We start from the raw sequence: 17,206 nt of genomic DNA on the forward strand, positions 1-17,206 counted from the left end.
AAGATCTCTATCTTTACTCTTATCTTTATGTAATGGATAATCCACAGAACAGATTACTTGAAGATGAACAAAAGTACAAGACTAGTACTACTATTTTATCTGTGCTTAATAGCGTAAATTTAAAACACACAAAGAAAGTTATGGGATGCTCAATGAACACCCTTATCCCTAGAAGTGTTAAAGGTAAATTTGGATGGACCTTGGGAAACTTGATTCATAGGCTTTTTGACCTTTGAAGCTACAACAAAATGTAATAGACTAGGATTTTGGCTAGTAAAACAATCGAAAAAACAAAGGTATGAAACAGGAATTTTAAGGATCTGTCTACTTGTTGGCACATTTCTTTGGTAGCTAACATACAGTTTACATAAATGTTACCTTTTTTACATGAGAATAAAATCATCATAAACTTAAAGAGATCATATGTTGAGCAAGGGAGAAAATTTCAGTCTTTTCCCATGCATTTTCTCTGGGTGATGAATTAAGTTATATTGCAAGATTAAGCTTCACACATTAACTCACACAATTAGTCAGAAATAATTAGACAATCAGGTGAGAGTATTAGTCGTCATTCACTGAGCTTTTTCATCTTATGACCTGTACAGATTTTCATAAGGTGAAGGCCAAAATGGGCTACAGCATTTTTATTTGACTAGCATTTATGAATTCATGTATCATTATATAAATATTACCTTTGATTGAGATCTCATTAAAGGTCTCTCTGTCTCATATCAAAATGTCAATAACACTCCTAAGAAGGGAAATGTCATTTAACTAAGGCTGTGCTTATTAATAAGTTCAAAAATGATCATAGAAAATTACTTTTTTCTTATTAGACTCCCATTTAAATTTTTTTAATTCATATTTTTTTTCAGAGTTATTTTGCTAAGAAAGCAGAAAACAGTCAGTATTTGAACTGATATTTCTCTTCCTGAAGAACTATCACAGAACCCTCCTGCCACAGTGATTCTTTTTGGCTTAACACAGTATTTTTTCTAGACTCTGGCGCAGCCTTTATTCATCTCAGTTTCACAACATAATCAGTGCAGAACAAAATAAATATCACCACCATACTGAAACTATCATTGAAATCAAGAGAGGCAAGTAGAAACCCAGAGTGAAAAGGCATTTTCATAAATACCCAACTTCTACCCCAGCATCAATGCTTATGACAGGGTACATTCACCTCCTTGAAGATTCTTCAGCCACTACTGTTTCAAAAGTAAGCACACTTCCTTCCTTGTAATCCTAGCAGAAGGGAATGTGGTTGGGTATTTCAGGTAGGTGATAAATCAGTTTTGTGTGTTGGGTTACAGACAATATTTTCAAACAAGGAGACACATCAGTGAACAGCTGAAATCACCCCCTTTGACATGGAGTTTCCTCAAGGGGGAAGAATTGCAGGAGAAATTCTTTTATTCACCAACAATGGGATTTTACAAATGCAAGGTAGCAGATCTTTTCCCTGCCACTCTCTATGGGAATCAAAATGCTGCAGTAATTTGGACAAGCCCTATATGCCTCAACTGGATTCCCAGGCTATGTGCTTTACATAGTTTGGGGTTTTTTTCCTCCATTTGGCCAAGATCAGCAGGGCTGGATCCATATAATCTGTGCATCCTGCTATTCCTAAGTACTAGTTGCATAAAAGTCCAGAAAATCCCTATTTAAATCTGCTTCTCCAGATAATACCAAGACTTGTCTTATTTATATTCTTTAACATTCTACATTAGTGAATCTGTTTGAATGCAAGAATACTTCTAGGAAAGAAGCAATGCAATATCATGCAATAGAGATTAATTATTTTTTTAAATATGGGATAAACATGGCTAAGAATTTTTAAGATAACAGCTCTAGACAAAAACTGTGAATGGCTAATACCATGAGCAGCTCTAAAGTGACTGGGGCCAATTTTGATGCTTCTTTCATACCACAGAATCATCTAAGATGGAAAAGACCTCTAAGTTCATCAAGTCAAATCCACTGCCATATTCAATCCTACATCACATCCCTAAAAGTGTGTCACAGCCACATATTTTTTACCACTTCCAGGCACGGTGATTCCACCACTTCCCTGGGCAGCCTGTTCCAATGCCTGACTATAGCTCACTTTACACAGTGAAGAAATTTTTCCTAATATCTTATCTAAACCTACCCTGGTGCCACATGAGGTATAAAATATAACATCATGAGTTACAGAGCAGAGTGAAAAGGGAAACATGAAAAGCCAGGGCTGAAAAGTGAGGAGAGCATATGTGAACACCCAAGACAATTCAGTAGCTGTGGAGCCCTTCATTTGTTAGCATCTGAACAGTCTTTCCACTGCAGCAGTACTAAATGTAATGCCAAGTACGGCCGTCCAGACAGAAACTTCATTACCAGGATGGTACCACAAGCTGCCCTGGAAAGGTGCTCTGTCTACTCAACACAGTTATTGGAGAGTGTGCATGAGGCACGGTGGTGATAAAGTAAGGTGCAGTTGCAAGTGGGTGCACGCTGTACCACAGCACACTGTGATTTCCATGTGCCTCCAAGGACCTGGGTGGGAATCATCGCCTGTGGTGAGACTGCTTGGCAGGATGCTGTGGAAAGCTCTTACTCCTCAGTGCCACATCAGTCCATTCAGCCTCGGTGACATCACCAGTAACGTAAAATGACAGCACAAGAGCAACGATTTTGACCCATTCTTTGGCATTTTATAAGCTTAAGTAGTCATGGAATCATCACAGAAATAAAGAATAAGCTATATAAGACCCTCAGAGTTCCAGTTTGAGTGAAGAAACTGTAAAATCACAAAGAGTGAATACAGAGTTCCTTGTGTGCTGTATATGTAGAGGCTCTTCAGTACAAATTGTTCCAGTAAGGACATGGAATAACGAATGTTGAGCAATTTGCTTCTAGTTCCACCTGGTTCAGATGGTAACACAAGACTAAGTGTTTCTTGGCTAAATCCACCCACTTTCAGTTTCGTTAAATCATGTTTCTTTTGGGACTTTGCCATCAAAATGTAGAAAACATGCAGTTCTGGAGATATAAAGAATATTTTTGTACCACAGGAATATCAATTAAGCTACCAACTCTCTAGATATGTAAATAATGCTAAATGACAATCTCTAGGTCTCTGAGATTTTCATACATTTCCTCCCTGGATAACCTATACCATAAATTCAATAGTGCATATAATTTAAATTTATGATACACTATTGCTATTTTAACATATTTTGGGGCATGAGCTCTTCTCACATACATATGTATACATGCAAGTCTCCCCAAACCATAAACTGCTTCCTAAACAGCATTTGTTGAATTTCTTAAAAAAGAATCCCTATCTGGCCTCAAGACTGACTGCAGTTATATACCATACATATGATTGTATGGTGGATGACAAAGTAACTGTGCCTATTTAACATCCAATTCACACATCAAATTCTTCCTTTAAATCTAGAGGTGCCCACAGTGAATCAAAGATTTCTGTAGTTGATTATTGTTCTTTTTATTTCTGTGTCCAAAATGTCTTTCTTACTCTTTTTAGGCTGATCTTTTTACCTCAGCACCAAGAACACAGCAGTTATGACTACATAAAACACACCAAATAGCAACATATCCTATTCATTATACACCCAAAGGATGAGTATCTCTGATGGATTTCCTAGTCCTAACGGCAATTTTGCATGGAATCAACAGGTGGACTGTTCTTTTAAATTAAGACAATCAGAATTATTAGACAGAGGGAAACAATTTCCAATGGCCAATCACACTCCTGATTTTCCTAATCAATAAGTAATTCTAAGCAATTAATTAAGAGTTTATTTCTTAAATGTATATAATTAAATACCTATAAATTTAACTTGATCTAAAATGCTTATAAATTGGATCTCCCTCTTGGTTACCTGTAATAGGGTAACCCTGTGATTGGGTTTTATACTGTGTTCTCAGAAATAACAGTACTTCATGTCCTCAATGGGCACTTGAGTCAGCATGATTACGTTTTCTTTGGTCCCTCTCTACTACACACACACAGTCTGAAAACACTCTGTAGGGATCTGGCAGACCTGTGAAAGTAAAGTTCTGAGACAGGATCTTTAATGGCATGGCAAAAAGGTAAATGATGTTGTCAGGGAGAAGTTGGTAAAGCAACTAATTTACATAAACTTGTTTACATCTATCAGGATTAACTCTCACATGAAAACAGAATGATTACAATTTGAATCTGAGCTATTTTTCACATAGTTCTACATGTGTACACAGAGACATATGTCTTGCATCTTAGGCAGGGGAAGGTATCAGGGTACACACAGCCCACTTAATGTTCTGTACAGCTTGCATATCTCATAAAACTTCCCCAGATTCAACTTAGTTCCACAGCAACCATCACATGTCTTAAAAATCTTTTAATTCAAGCAATTTCCTCAGTTCTTCTTCCTACTTTAAGCTCTGAATTAGTCTTATGACCAACTTTAAAGCTTATTCACCTTACTCCTGATTTCAACATAAATTCTTGTTGGCTTCTACCTTTCCTTGATACACTTCTGTCATCACTAAAAAGCAGAATTAAAATCTAGACAAGGACTAAAATTTCAATGTCATTTGAATATAGATGCTTCTTAGTGCATGTGAAAAAAATTCCACATTGTATTTTCCTGACATTTTCCTTGACATTTCTTTTAAGAACAAGTAGGAATAACAGCATTAATAAGATGAACATACATCACAATTATATTGTGATAAAATGAACAAAATACTATAATGAACTCTTAATCATTACTTAGTATATTACAAATTTCATATGGAGAAAATAATAACTTACATATATAATGAATAATACTGCAGTAGCAGTAATACAGTTGTAAGTTAATTACACACAGTGTAGCTGTTTTAGTTGCATTTAGCTAAGGAGCTGTTCCAAGCTCACGGCAGACTAATTATGTCTTTAGGTATACACTCTCATTTATAACTGTCACTTGTAACCATAGCTGTTGACGAGGCTGCTCTGTAGACCTTCCTTTACGAAAACAAATGTACCACGCCCCCAAAACAACAAAAGCAACAAAAAACCCCAGCAAAATCCCTGAACAAGACTGAACAGCTCCTCTAGCTAGGGTATGCAATGACAAAACACCAGAGGACTGCAAGTTTCATTTTCCTGCATTTCTTCCCCAAAAAATATCTCTTGTAATACGTCCTTAGTAAGGTTATGCCTCATTGCATTTTATTTAATAACTAGCTTTCACAAATTTGACGTAGATGAAATTTAACATCTTCTCAATTCTAGAAATTGTTCTATTTTACAAATCCCTCATAAATTAAAGAGAAGGATATAGGCAACTGCCAAAGACTCTCCCAATGATTTTTCTCAACGTTTTTACTGACTAAGGAAATGAGTAACTTTCTAGCCTTTGATTCCATGCCAGAAGAATAATTTTATGACAGGAATAGGTAGTAAGTACTAGCACGTGCATGAGATACACATAAATCTAAAACAAGGGAGCCTTTCTTAGTTCAAAGTTTTCAGCCTAGTTCTCACCGCATCACGAAAAGTTAAATTAATCTCAAATACCTAAAATGACAGAAGAAAAAAAATCTACATGGGAAACTAGAAGGGGAGGATGCTAAGCCAAAGTTAGACACACTGTACACCTATTTGACTTTTCCAGGTTCACTGGGAAACTGTAGAGAAGAAATTACATTTATTAGCAAAACATTCCTACTCTCTGAAGCAAAGACTGGTGCATGTCAGCCAGATATCTTCGAAAGATAACATATTTAGTGTGGCTAGCACGCTCCTTCCATATTATGAGGACACACCAGCTACATCAATGACCCGTCATTTAGGTCACTTGAGGACAAGCCTGTTTAGGACAGTTCATAGCAGGGGAACAGACTATATCCAGTTTGAATTAAGACTCCCAAACTACATGTTTTGCAGACAGAAGGGACTCAGCATCAATTGCTACACTCCTACTGAGCAAAATTACTTGCTACTTTAAATATAGCCCACAGAACTGTATTTTCACTGAACCTAAAAAAATCCAAGTGAATTCAGCCCAAGCCTAGGTATTCTTACTGCAATATAAAGGAAATCACACACACAAGTCTAAATAAACTTATTTGATATATGTAAATATTTTCAGAAAGTTACAGCATATGCTGGCATTAATTTACACTTTAGCCTTAAAATAAAAATAAATAAATGACCAACCAAATAGGAAGAACAATTTAAATTCTTTGAATTTCTTTACACTTATAAGAAATAAAAGAATGGTACCTCAGGAAATCATTCTTCTTTTGTAGTACTAAGACTCATAACACAGTACAGTAAGCTACAAAACTTCAGTTCTCTGCATAAAAGTACCTCCCATATCCCATGCAGTGCAGTACAACTCTCAAGCTAGGGTGCCCCAACGTACATTATGAATAGCAGCATAATAGGATGGCAGGGATTTAGAAGGTAAACTAAATCCACCCTGGCAGAAAGAAAGTACCTAACAGGGAACACCACCAGCAGTGTTGCAGTAAGATTTAAGACTAAGATAAACTTAAGACTAAGTGTATCTTAGTTATGGAATTCGCTTTCTCCATGTCCAGGGAAATACTGCAGCACATTAGTGAGAGGAAACCTGCAAAGAGCCTCCTATAGCTTCTTATTTTTGAATTATTCTACAGATCCAGCTTTCCCTGGCATGCCGTATAGGCTTTCTGCCATATGAAAAAAACAACTGCCTGCAACAAAAAAACACTGCATCATCATATTTGCCATATATTATATCCAAAAATTTCTGCAGAAGAATTTAAATATTTCAGCAATAAAGGTAAAAAGAGTAAAGAAGATTCAAACATGCAAGTAGCAAAACCTGTAAAAATAAATAATTTGCAAAAATTAGCAATGTGAGGAAATTAAACAAGATAAGAGACTGAACTATCAATGATTCCAATATAACAGTATTTCAAATCTGGGATTAACTTGTTCTGAACATGCTCCTTTCTGAATAAGAGCAGAGTTCTCCCCACAGACAGAGCAAGCATTTTTACAGATTTGGCTACGTGACTGAGACTATGAGAAGCCCAGTAACAATATGGACTTTGTAATATTACATCTGAATTCACACATGGATGAATTGTTCATTTTCTTAACCCTTTTTGCAGGGAAAAAAAGTGTTTTGGATTACAAAGCAGCAATACTGTTTACTACAAAGTGTTCTTTTCCTCCTTGGCACAGAAATAATGCAATATATCACAGCATTCCATTAGCACATTCAAAGTGATGATTAGGATTCACAAAATCACTTAGGCATGTGTTTATGTTCCTATTAGTTCAGCAAACCACTAAACATCATTTTCAGTTATGTATACCTAAAAATCCCACTTGAATAATTAATCAGTTTACACCAAGTGCCCAGAATTCAACATATGCATTTGTCCAGTCATATTAGTGAAAATGCAAAAAATGCTTAAAAAATTACCCAAGTATTTAACTGCTTCATTAGATCAGGAAAGTTTAAACACATACTTAAATGTCACATTGCATCAGTGTTAAGATGTGCATGCACTTAAATTCTGCATTGAATCAGCAAATGTCCTTAGGATATTTTCCTATGCAGAAAAAAGTTTCCTATTTACCACTATGAATACCAAAATGCTATGAGGCTTTAAAATTTAAAAATATGGGGCCAGCATAAAACTTAAATTCATTCACAGTGGTAAATATTATATACAATAATAAACACCTTTTTTTTCTGTAGTAATAAATATAGTCTAAAATAACACAGATAATAAAACAACATAAAAAGATTATGTGATCCCATAGTCAGTTAGAGGTAAGACTCTGGTATTTGAGATTAAAAATTCTGGTAGTCAAAGTTTCTGTTGATGGTAATGAATGTCCTTTCTCGAGGAAACAAAAAATATGGCTTCTGTGTAGAATATTTCTTACTTTTTTTCCCCCAGTCTTGAGAAAAAAAAAAAAAAAAAAAAAAAAAAAAAAAGGAAGGTATAATGGAAGTGTAGGTTGATGACTTAGACTATAGTGATTGGGAAGCAGACTCATTCCAAGCTCAAATTTATGATTATGAGACTTAAGAAGTTATATTTTTCCCTACTGGCAGAATTAGAGGCTCTTAGTGACTGGTTAGGGTTGAAGAATATTAAATCATGAGCCCCCAAATATCTATTTGATAGTGTATTTGGATAGTAACACACTAGGTGTCATAAAAGTACACGTCTTTGTCATAGACCTTAACTACTTTATGATAATAATTCTTCAGAGAACACATCCTGATTGTAGTATTAGTTACTAGTATTAATTAAATTTTCTCTACTATTCTTTTATTAATCCAGCATATAATACTGCCTTGTTTCTCAAAGAACTTACAGAACATTTCCAGGAACATTCAACTATCTTTACTGCCTTAACTTAAAATGCTTGCAAAAAATATTTTTGCTGTAGATCATCCAAGTGAGAATATCACCGTATTGCAATGAAATCAATTACCACATATTGTAAAAACTGAATGAAAGACTGAGGTGTTCTACTTCCATAAGTTCAGTTTAAGCATTAAATTTTTTTACCTATTGATTTTAGAAAAGAGTAATGTAAGTTTCTGAATTTCCATGTACAAGTTAATCAAATGGACAAAAACAACAGATGGAACAGGAATCTGGATATCCCAGTTCTCTTCCAGGTTACTGTCTTAATTGGTGTCCTAGAGCATTTTTTTCCCTCCAATATGTTCTTGTGTATGTGTTTGCATATGTATTCAAAATTTCAGCTGAAGGGAAGCTGGAAGAATCTTATTTAAATCCTGTGTCAGTAAGTAGACAGATAAGAAGTTTTCCATATCCTAAATACCTCATGCAAATGAAATAATCTGAATAAGATCAGCTGTAGCTTTAAGCCTCCTAAGGAACTTGATTCTGCTGACAAGGACTCTTTAAAGAGAGATGTAGATAAAAGAGCACCAATAGCAAAGATCCCAAGCAGGATTACTCTATTCAGGTGATCAGTGTAGATAAGGGAGAAGCAATTCTGGATCTACAAAAAATGTAAGCCTCTAAGGAACTGCTCATTTCCCAAAAGGCAGCAACCTTTGCAGTCCTCCTAGCCAGCACACCAGGCAATCACTTCAGTGTGAACAGAGAGAATATGTATGTTCTTTACATACGTAACATACCTATAACTTGGTCAAAAACAAAAGTACAGAATTTTAATGGAATCTGGCCCAAGAGGAAGAAAATAGAGATGAATATCAGAGAGTTACCTAATAAGTCATTCATACAGAACACTTCAAGTTGAACACAAGGATATATGATGGTAATATAATCTTTAGAATTGCCTTCTGTAAATACCTATAGTTACCATATCATTTGGTTTATTCTTACACCTTAAATACTACCCAAACACCAGTGAGAACTGCTTTCATTTTAGAATGGTATTCACTGTTTCAACATAGGGAAGCCTGCCCTGTGCCACACTTTATCTAGTATAATTTTCTTTAAAATCTAGCTCAGTAATATTTCTTTATATACAAACTTGTACTAAAAGACAATGCAAATGTTTGCAAGTACAGTTTATCATGCTCCAACAGTCTACCTACAGAACTGCAACAGGCTTAGCAACATATGCTCTGCAATACCCCATGCAGTTACATAAATTCAAGTGATAGTTAAACAGCATTTACAGCATTTTATCTTCTATTAACATCAGATAAATTTATGATTTATTTAAAAGGTAAAAAAAAGAAAGAAACAGAAAGAAAATGTTTACAGTTAAAGATCTTCAGTACTGATTCATGTTGACCTAATTTTGGCTCCACAAAGTCTAAACTCTAAGCTAAATCAGTGGCAGAACAGTAAATTCAAAATTATGCTTGCTTTTGGAAAACCGACTTTAGGACTCGCATCCTAACATTTATTCATAATTTCTTTTACCATTATTACCCACAAAATGGAAAACAATAAAAAGAGCTATTAGTAACTAACAGGAAAGTCAATGGCAAATAGATGAGTTGCTTGGTTTAAAAATGGGTACCTTTTTTGTGATAAGCCATTATCTGAATCCAATAATTGTTTTTTATTTAATATTTTCAAGTAGTTTTCATAAAAATGTAAAAAGTCAGGGTCCAGCAATTCTGGTTCTCAGGTGATTATGACTATGCCTTTGTTTTGGCCTACAGCTATTTGTTCCAATCAAGGAGGAGCCTCAGAAAAACTCATCTATCTTTAAGAACAAGAATTATTAATTGTGAGATATCAAATTATAATGAGATGTTTTTTAAAAGAACTTAATTATAGATTTTGCATAATTTCATTTCTCTTGAATACCCACCTGGAAGAGAAAGCACAGAAAGGAGAGATATTGTGCTCTCTCATACATCCCAACCCCTAAGTATATAAGATGATTTCTTCCCCCTTCCATGTGCTCCTTTCAACAAAGCATTTAGTGGAAGCCAAGGTTTCTAATGTTTAATCAAAATGGAACATTTAATGAGGCATTTCTTCCATTATCAAAACACCTATTTTGTATCACTTTGAGACAATCATTTGAGAAGCACTAAAAATAAGCAATATAGCTTCCCTACATATTTGACATTCTTTACAAACTTCCCAATAAAATATAAACAGCCTTGACAGTCACTCCCTTTTCAGTGACTAGCATCAACAATACAATATTGCTTGACAACTAAGCTACTCATCCCTAAGTTTAAAAGAACTCTTTCTTCACACCTTAGCACTATGTAACGCTCCTGGCCATGCTATCCATTATGGAGTTTCATAACAGCACACATGAAGTCCTTCTCAAGGTAACAATGTTCTCAAGTTGTTTTCCTGTTTTGGTTTTATCTGAGAGTTTGCTTCATTGTCTGTTGGTCACTCATCTTCCATGGCTGCTGCTCAGGTCTCAATCAGCTCATGATTATTTCACCATCTTTCATGCTTATCTTGCTTTGTGTGTACCTGAATTGAGTATCTTTATTGTGCATAGAATATAGACCCATCCATTTCTTAATTGACAGTGTGCATTTAGGCTTTACATCACTGAAGGAAATGGCTCAATCTAGGCATGATCTGAGAGCAGCCTTCAGAAAAATTGTTTGCAAATATAGGGTTTATTTTTTAGAGTATCATTATCTACTTTTTTCCTCTTGTTCTTTGAGTAATGCATAGAGTCATGAGTATATGGTGATTCAGTCTGAGGATTATTTTGTTTGCTTATGTGTTGTTTTGAGGGGGGTAATTTCAAGCATTGAACTCAAGAATTATTACTGATTTTGTTAAAATACTTCCCTGTTCTAAGACAGCATTAGATTAGGGAAGTGTCAGCTTTTTGGTTTTTTGTTTTTGGTTTTTTTACAGGCTTGAGATACAGATACAAAAAAAATAACTAGGATAAAAAAAACAGGTGTGTTACAAACACAGGCTTATCTGAAGCCCCTGTCCCCATATATATGTTGAGCCACCATTAATGGTATGCAACTGCATGCTTGAAGAAAGCAGCACAAGTTAAACTGTTTTATCCATAGGAAAAAGTTAACCGTGACAAATAACATGTCCAATGAAATACTCTGTCTACACACACACACTCCCTCTGACTATAGCAACAGCAAGCTGGCTAAATGAAGTGACAAGACTGAAATTCCAGGACTGCAGCAGGCGCAGAAATGCATTGCAAGCCCAAGAATACAGTCTGTGATAACAAAACAATACTGACATTACTGAACTCCGTCTTTGGTAATCACTGGGATAACATCAACCTAGTGCATTAATGTATGACTATTAAAGATAATTGGGTAGATTATGTGGAAAATAACTTTTATTTTCTCTAAAGTACATCAGTAATTGAACTTTCCACTGTTGGACAGTTGGACTGATGTTTCCCATCTCTGTCACGCCTCCTCATTTGTCCTGTAATACTACCAGCTATGTTTGTCCAGCTCCCCAAATCTGTGACTTTCCAAGGCAAGCTTTCATTTTCAGATGACACTACTATATTCTTGAAGAGATTTTTTTTGTTGTTGCTGTTTGGTTTTCCTTGGGGTGGTGGTATCTTTGTTTTTTAAAGCAAATACGATTTGACTACTTCGCACGTTTTTCTTGGATATTTAGCTCGTATCAGTGACGCCAGCATTATTAGGAAGCAGATGGAACTTCTCTTCTGGTATCTTGCCATCCTGACATAATGATGGATGTGAGCAATTGAAAAATCTTTATCTTATTCTACATTGCTCTTAGATGTTTTCTAGCTCCTGCTTTAAACGGACACATGGCTTGGCGTCCGCTTTTTATGGTCCTTCCGTGCTTTTTGCTTCCATCAGGTTGAACATTACCCACATTCATTCACAGTTGGTTACACATACATCTCTGTTTCTTACCTTTTTCTCTGTACTTAGACATAGAACAGTTCTTATGTACATATCAGAGCTTTGAGATTGCCATAGGAAAAAAAGGCTTGTTTGGCTTGAACATACCAATCAAAACTTTCACATACACATGCTACCGTCTCCAGCATTCCTTTCAACTCAGTGTATCATTTTCCTTCCAAGGGGTAAATTGCTTTCTGATTGGCACCTATGATAAAACAACTAGATCTGTAGGTGAGGAGAGAGCAAGGGATGTCATGCTCAACTTCAGCAAAGTTTTGAACACTGGCTACCCCAGCATTCTCATATCTAGCTTGGGATATTACGGTCTTGATTGCTGGAGAGATTTAAAAAAAAGAGACTGAATAGATAAGGTGATTAACAGGTAAGAGGGCAGCTCCAGAGAGGTCTAATAGCAGACTGCAACTACTTATGAGGAGGTATCAAGAGAACAAAGCCAGACTCTTCACAGTGGTACATATGACAGGAGGATGGGAGACAGATAATTTATGTTGAAATGAGAGATTCAGATAGGATGTAGGAAAAAAACCCATAAAAAAAAAAAAAAAAAACTATTTTCCTCATAAGGACAGTCAAGCAGCACAACAGGTTGCCTAAAGAGGATGTGCCATCCTTGGGGGCTTTTAAAATCTAAATGGATAATGCCCTGAGCAACATGATCTGCTCTCACGGCTGACCCTGCTTAGAACTAATGTCTTCCTGCAATGCCTTCCAGCCTGAATTATGGTCCTAAAACATGTCAAGCACAATTTTATTCAGTTTTACTTTCCCATCCTTTCTAAACATACATTTAGATTGTTTGTTATTAAGCACAATTTCTGCCATAGCATTACAAAGTTCATACAGCAAGTTCCATTCATGCTGGATTAGAGAGTGTGCTTATTATTTGGCAAGAATCTATGAGGCAATATGCAATATGTTGTAGGTCACCATTAGTTTTCACAGTGCCTTGAAAAAACAGTAAAAATTAAAAGAGAGTGTAATTCAATCAAGTGTAGGTTTCTGCATGTAGGCAGGAAGAATCACCTAGAAAAAACCTAAATGAGGTATTAAGCAAGGACTCTTCAGAATAGTATCAGAAATTAACAAATCACAAATCAAATATGAATAAAGAAATTCTGCTAATATTAAGAAGCATAGATATTACATAGAAAACCATAGAGAAGCACAAACCAGAGATGCAGCTCCTTAGACATGAAGAACTGCTTAAAACCCTTCTCCTTCTAATTCATTCAAAATGTGAATTTGAAGTGAACTTCACTTCCCTACAAGGCAGAACCAAGAAGATACACGCGGGGTTTTCTTTTTTGTATTATTGTTTTATTATTTAAAACTGCCCTGAAGAAATAAAGAATGCAACAGCTCCTTTAAACAGTTTTGACTATGTAAATACTAATGGAAAACATTATTTAAGAGTTCTTATTAAGTGATTTGTTTTTCCTTTATATTTTTATAGGACCTTCAAACTGACAATATAAATTTAGTATTATAGCTGCTCATAAACCATTAAGAGCAACACAAATATCTTCTTTATAAATGGGAAGGTAGAAGGTCCTGAAAAATAATTCAGGTTTGAATGCGAGTAAGTAAATTTATGCAAATTTCTGTCAGTCATCTATGTATTCATTTCACTAGCAAAACAACATTATAAATGATCTCTAGCCAACAGTTCTTCATTTGAAGGCATGTGATGCAAATATTTATTCAAAACAGAAAATCACTTAAGGATAAGCATAAGTCTTACCACGCCAATAGAAAAGTAGTTATTGATGATGTTGTAAGGCACTGGGTCTCCCTTCTCATCTTTATCATTGGGTATTACTTCGAATTTCCACCTGTCCAGTAAAATCTCTGAGCTGTTCTCAATGTCTTTTAAGATCTTCATCAAATTCTCACCTTCATACCCTAGCAAAACATAAAACCAGTTATTTAATCAAGCATAATGAAGTTTCATTGCTTTTTTTTCCTCTTTCTAGATGATTGAACAGGACTCTGAGCAACCTGATCTAATTGAAAATGGCCCTGCTCATTGCAGGGAGGGTTGGACAATTAACTAACTTTTAAAGATCCCTTCCAACCCAAAATATTCTATGATTCTATGACTGGAAAAATAAAACAATGCATACAAGACCTTAAAAACAGGATTGTGCTTGAAGTATTGACAATTTTTCAGCACTTGTCATTAAAAGAAGCACAAATACAAAGCTATTTAAGCATGTAAATTTACAGTAATTCTACAGATTTCAGTGGACATCAAATTTGTGATCAAGAAAACAATTAGATCTTCAAACTTTGTGAATCTATTTAACTTTCCAAATGATCCATAAAGATAAGGTTGTACTTTGCAAAATGTTCTTGATGAGAAACTAATCTTAATATTCAAATTCCTTTGATTTCAAAATTTATGGAAAAGAGACATATTGCTGTTTTGCCTGAAAAGACACTGAAAAGTTAAAAGCTATCTACTCATTTTCATTGATTGTTTCAATCTGGTTTGGCATAACAAATCTAAAATCTCAAATCCATATTTGATCGCTTTATCAGCAAAAGTTACATTTTTGATTATCTCAACAACTTCTTCTTGAGCCTCATCCTGCTTTGTAGAGAGAACTTACTCTTAGTTGCAAATAAGCATTCACATGTAAATCACTAAACTAAGTAGAAAACTTGTCTATGCACCCATGAGTATATCCAACACACACGTGTGTGTGAAGAAAAACTGTGGGTGTTTTACTAAGTGACATTATCAAGTCTGAATATTATTCAAAACAAACAACTTTGTAATAGATAGCTAAGATCTGGGGATTCAGTCTTTCTTCAAAGCAGAAAAAACAAGATTTGCTATTCAAGCAGTATGTACTGCTGGTGTTATTGACAGCTTTAGCATGGCAAGCCACTCAAAGCCTCCTTGCTCAAAACCCATTGCTGATGTATTTGTTTATGGTTGCCTAGCACACTTTTGCTAGTTACTGCTAACCACCACATGACAGGAGCATGCACAATTCCATTTCTCTGTATCCTTGAAACGACTCACCAACAATTTAGTTTTTGGAATCCCTGTCTCCTCTCCCATCTATGGAAGATCCAGAAAATCTGTATTATGGTATTGTTTACCACAAAGCAATTTGGCAAGGAATGATGAAACCCAGAATATTTCCCTATTGTTTTTTCTACTTTAGTCCAAATGGAATCACTTAAGTTACACAATGAAAATAAAAATAAAGGTAGGGTCAGGTCTCAGCTAATGTAATTAAATGTTCTCATGGTTGACCCTGCTTAGAACAGCAGATTGGACAAGCGACTTCCTATGACCTCTTTCAGTTATTCTATGGCTCTATAAACAATTCAGAAAGTTAAGCAAGGCTGATATTGACCATGTTTTGTCTCATTTGTTTTCCTTTTTTCCCCTAAGACTATGAGAATGTAAACAATCAACAGTTGTGACAGAGAAAATAAAGGTTTTCAAATGATTTGACAGAACATTATGGTTAACAAAGTGCTATAGCATGAAAACTACTGAGAATTTGCTAAAGACTATCTGGCAACAAGGCAGACATTTGGAAAGGAAACTGATGAGACAAAAGAAGTAAGATATCTGCAAAGGCTGAGAAGCTCCAAATAAAACAACCAAGTTCCAAATGCAAAACATCTCAACTGAAACAACCAAGACCTGAAAGAGACCTGGCTATGAGCCCATAAAGTGAGGTGCTTTCACCACAGACTGAATCTTGTCTAAGATTTTCTTCCTTGTGTCTCCTTCAAGCTATTGTGTAATACAGATTCTGAATGGAGTTTTTTGGAGGAGCTGAGACTAAGTCTCCATACATCCAGGAAAGGATGCAAAGGTTAGATTTTCTAAATATTATTCTTTCAGCATTCTTTGCCTTCTCATTTTCTGATAAATAGTACCACAGAAAATTATCTGGAATCCTCTGCAGGAAAACAGAAAGGGAATGGATCAAAGCAACTAGTCCGAGGCTAAGACATTCTTTTCATGTAATATTTTTAAAGATTAAAAAAGATTAAACTACTCCTAACCCATTATTAGATGTTTTCAGTAACCCTTTCAGAACAGTCCCAATTAAAACCCATTGAAGACTGCTCCCTTTACAAGGTATTGATCAAAGCAATAACTGCAATAAAAAGCCAACCAAAACAGCTATACACTACTCTCATTACACCTTGGAACTTGGGTGTTAGCAGAAGTGACAAACAAGGTATGAAGTGTGATTGCAACCTTTAATATCTTAAATATGTATACAGTTACAAACAGATCATTCCAAAAATAGAGAAGAGTATAATGGCTCTTTATGAAAACAAATACAAATGTAGATGTTGATGTAAGTTTTTTTAATTCAATAACAAATTGCATTTTGATTTGTGTTTACCTCCTCCCCATCTCAGACACCTTGCTAAATCATTGCCAGTCCCAAGGGGCAGGATAGCAACAGGAGGATGCTTAATCAAATTTGCTTTCTCTGTGAATAAAGAAGGAAAAAAACACAACTAAGGAACAAAAATGATCTAATTGCATGATATTATATAACTGTGTTAGGTTTTGTTTCAGTGAAAGACTTGCTTTGTATGTGAAATTATGCTGCCTGCTCTGCAATGAGCATTTCACCAAGTCAGTCCATTCTGTAGTCCCTTCTCCACTGGATACTCAACCCTTGATCCTAATTTACTCATTTATCATCATAAGGATTTTGTAATCCTAATTGACTCCTTTGTTATCATTAGGACTTTGTAAATCATAGACATGACAAACATTCATGAACAATGATACTCAAGATCTTTCCAAGAGTGAACATGGTGTTTTTGCTCTAGCTCTC

At 35.2% G+C, this 17,206-nt stretch overlaps 1 protein-coding gene across 3 annotated transcripts in view; it reads right to left on the reverse strand.

Moving 5' to 3' along the window:
• Positions 1 to 17,206, reverse strand: part of DGKB (diacylglycerol kinase beta) — a 331,032-nt gene that overhangs the window by 176,385 nt on the left and 137,441 nt on the right. For all 3 annotated transcript variants that reach the window (XM_050971447.1, XM_030234719.2, XM_030234706.2), the window contains 2 exons: positions 16,763 to 16,852; positions 14,119 to 14,279 (listed from right to left, as the gene is read on the reverse strand). In XM_050971447.1, the coding sequence (XP_050827404.1) occupies positions 14,119 to 14,279; positions 16,763 to 16,852 (251 nt within the window). The remainder of the gene's footprint in view (positions 1 to 14,118; positions 14,280 to 16,762; positions 16,853 to 17,206) is intronic.

This window comes from Serinus canaria, chromosome 2 (genome assembly GCF_022539315.1).
Source record: "Serinus canaria isolate serCan28SL12 chromosome 2, serCan2020, whole genome shotgun sequence".
NCBI classification, from domain to species: Eukaryota; Metazoa; Chordata; class Aves; order Passeriformes; family Fringillidae; genus Serinus; species Serinus canaria.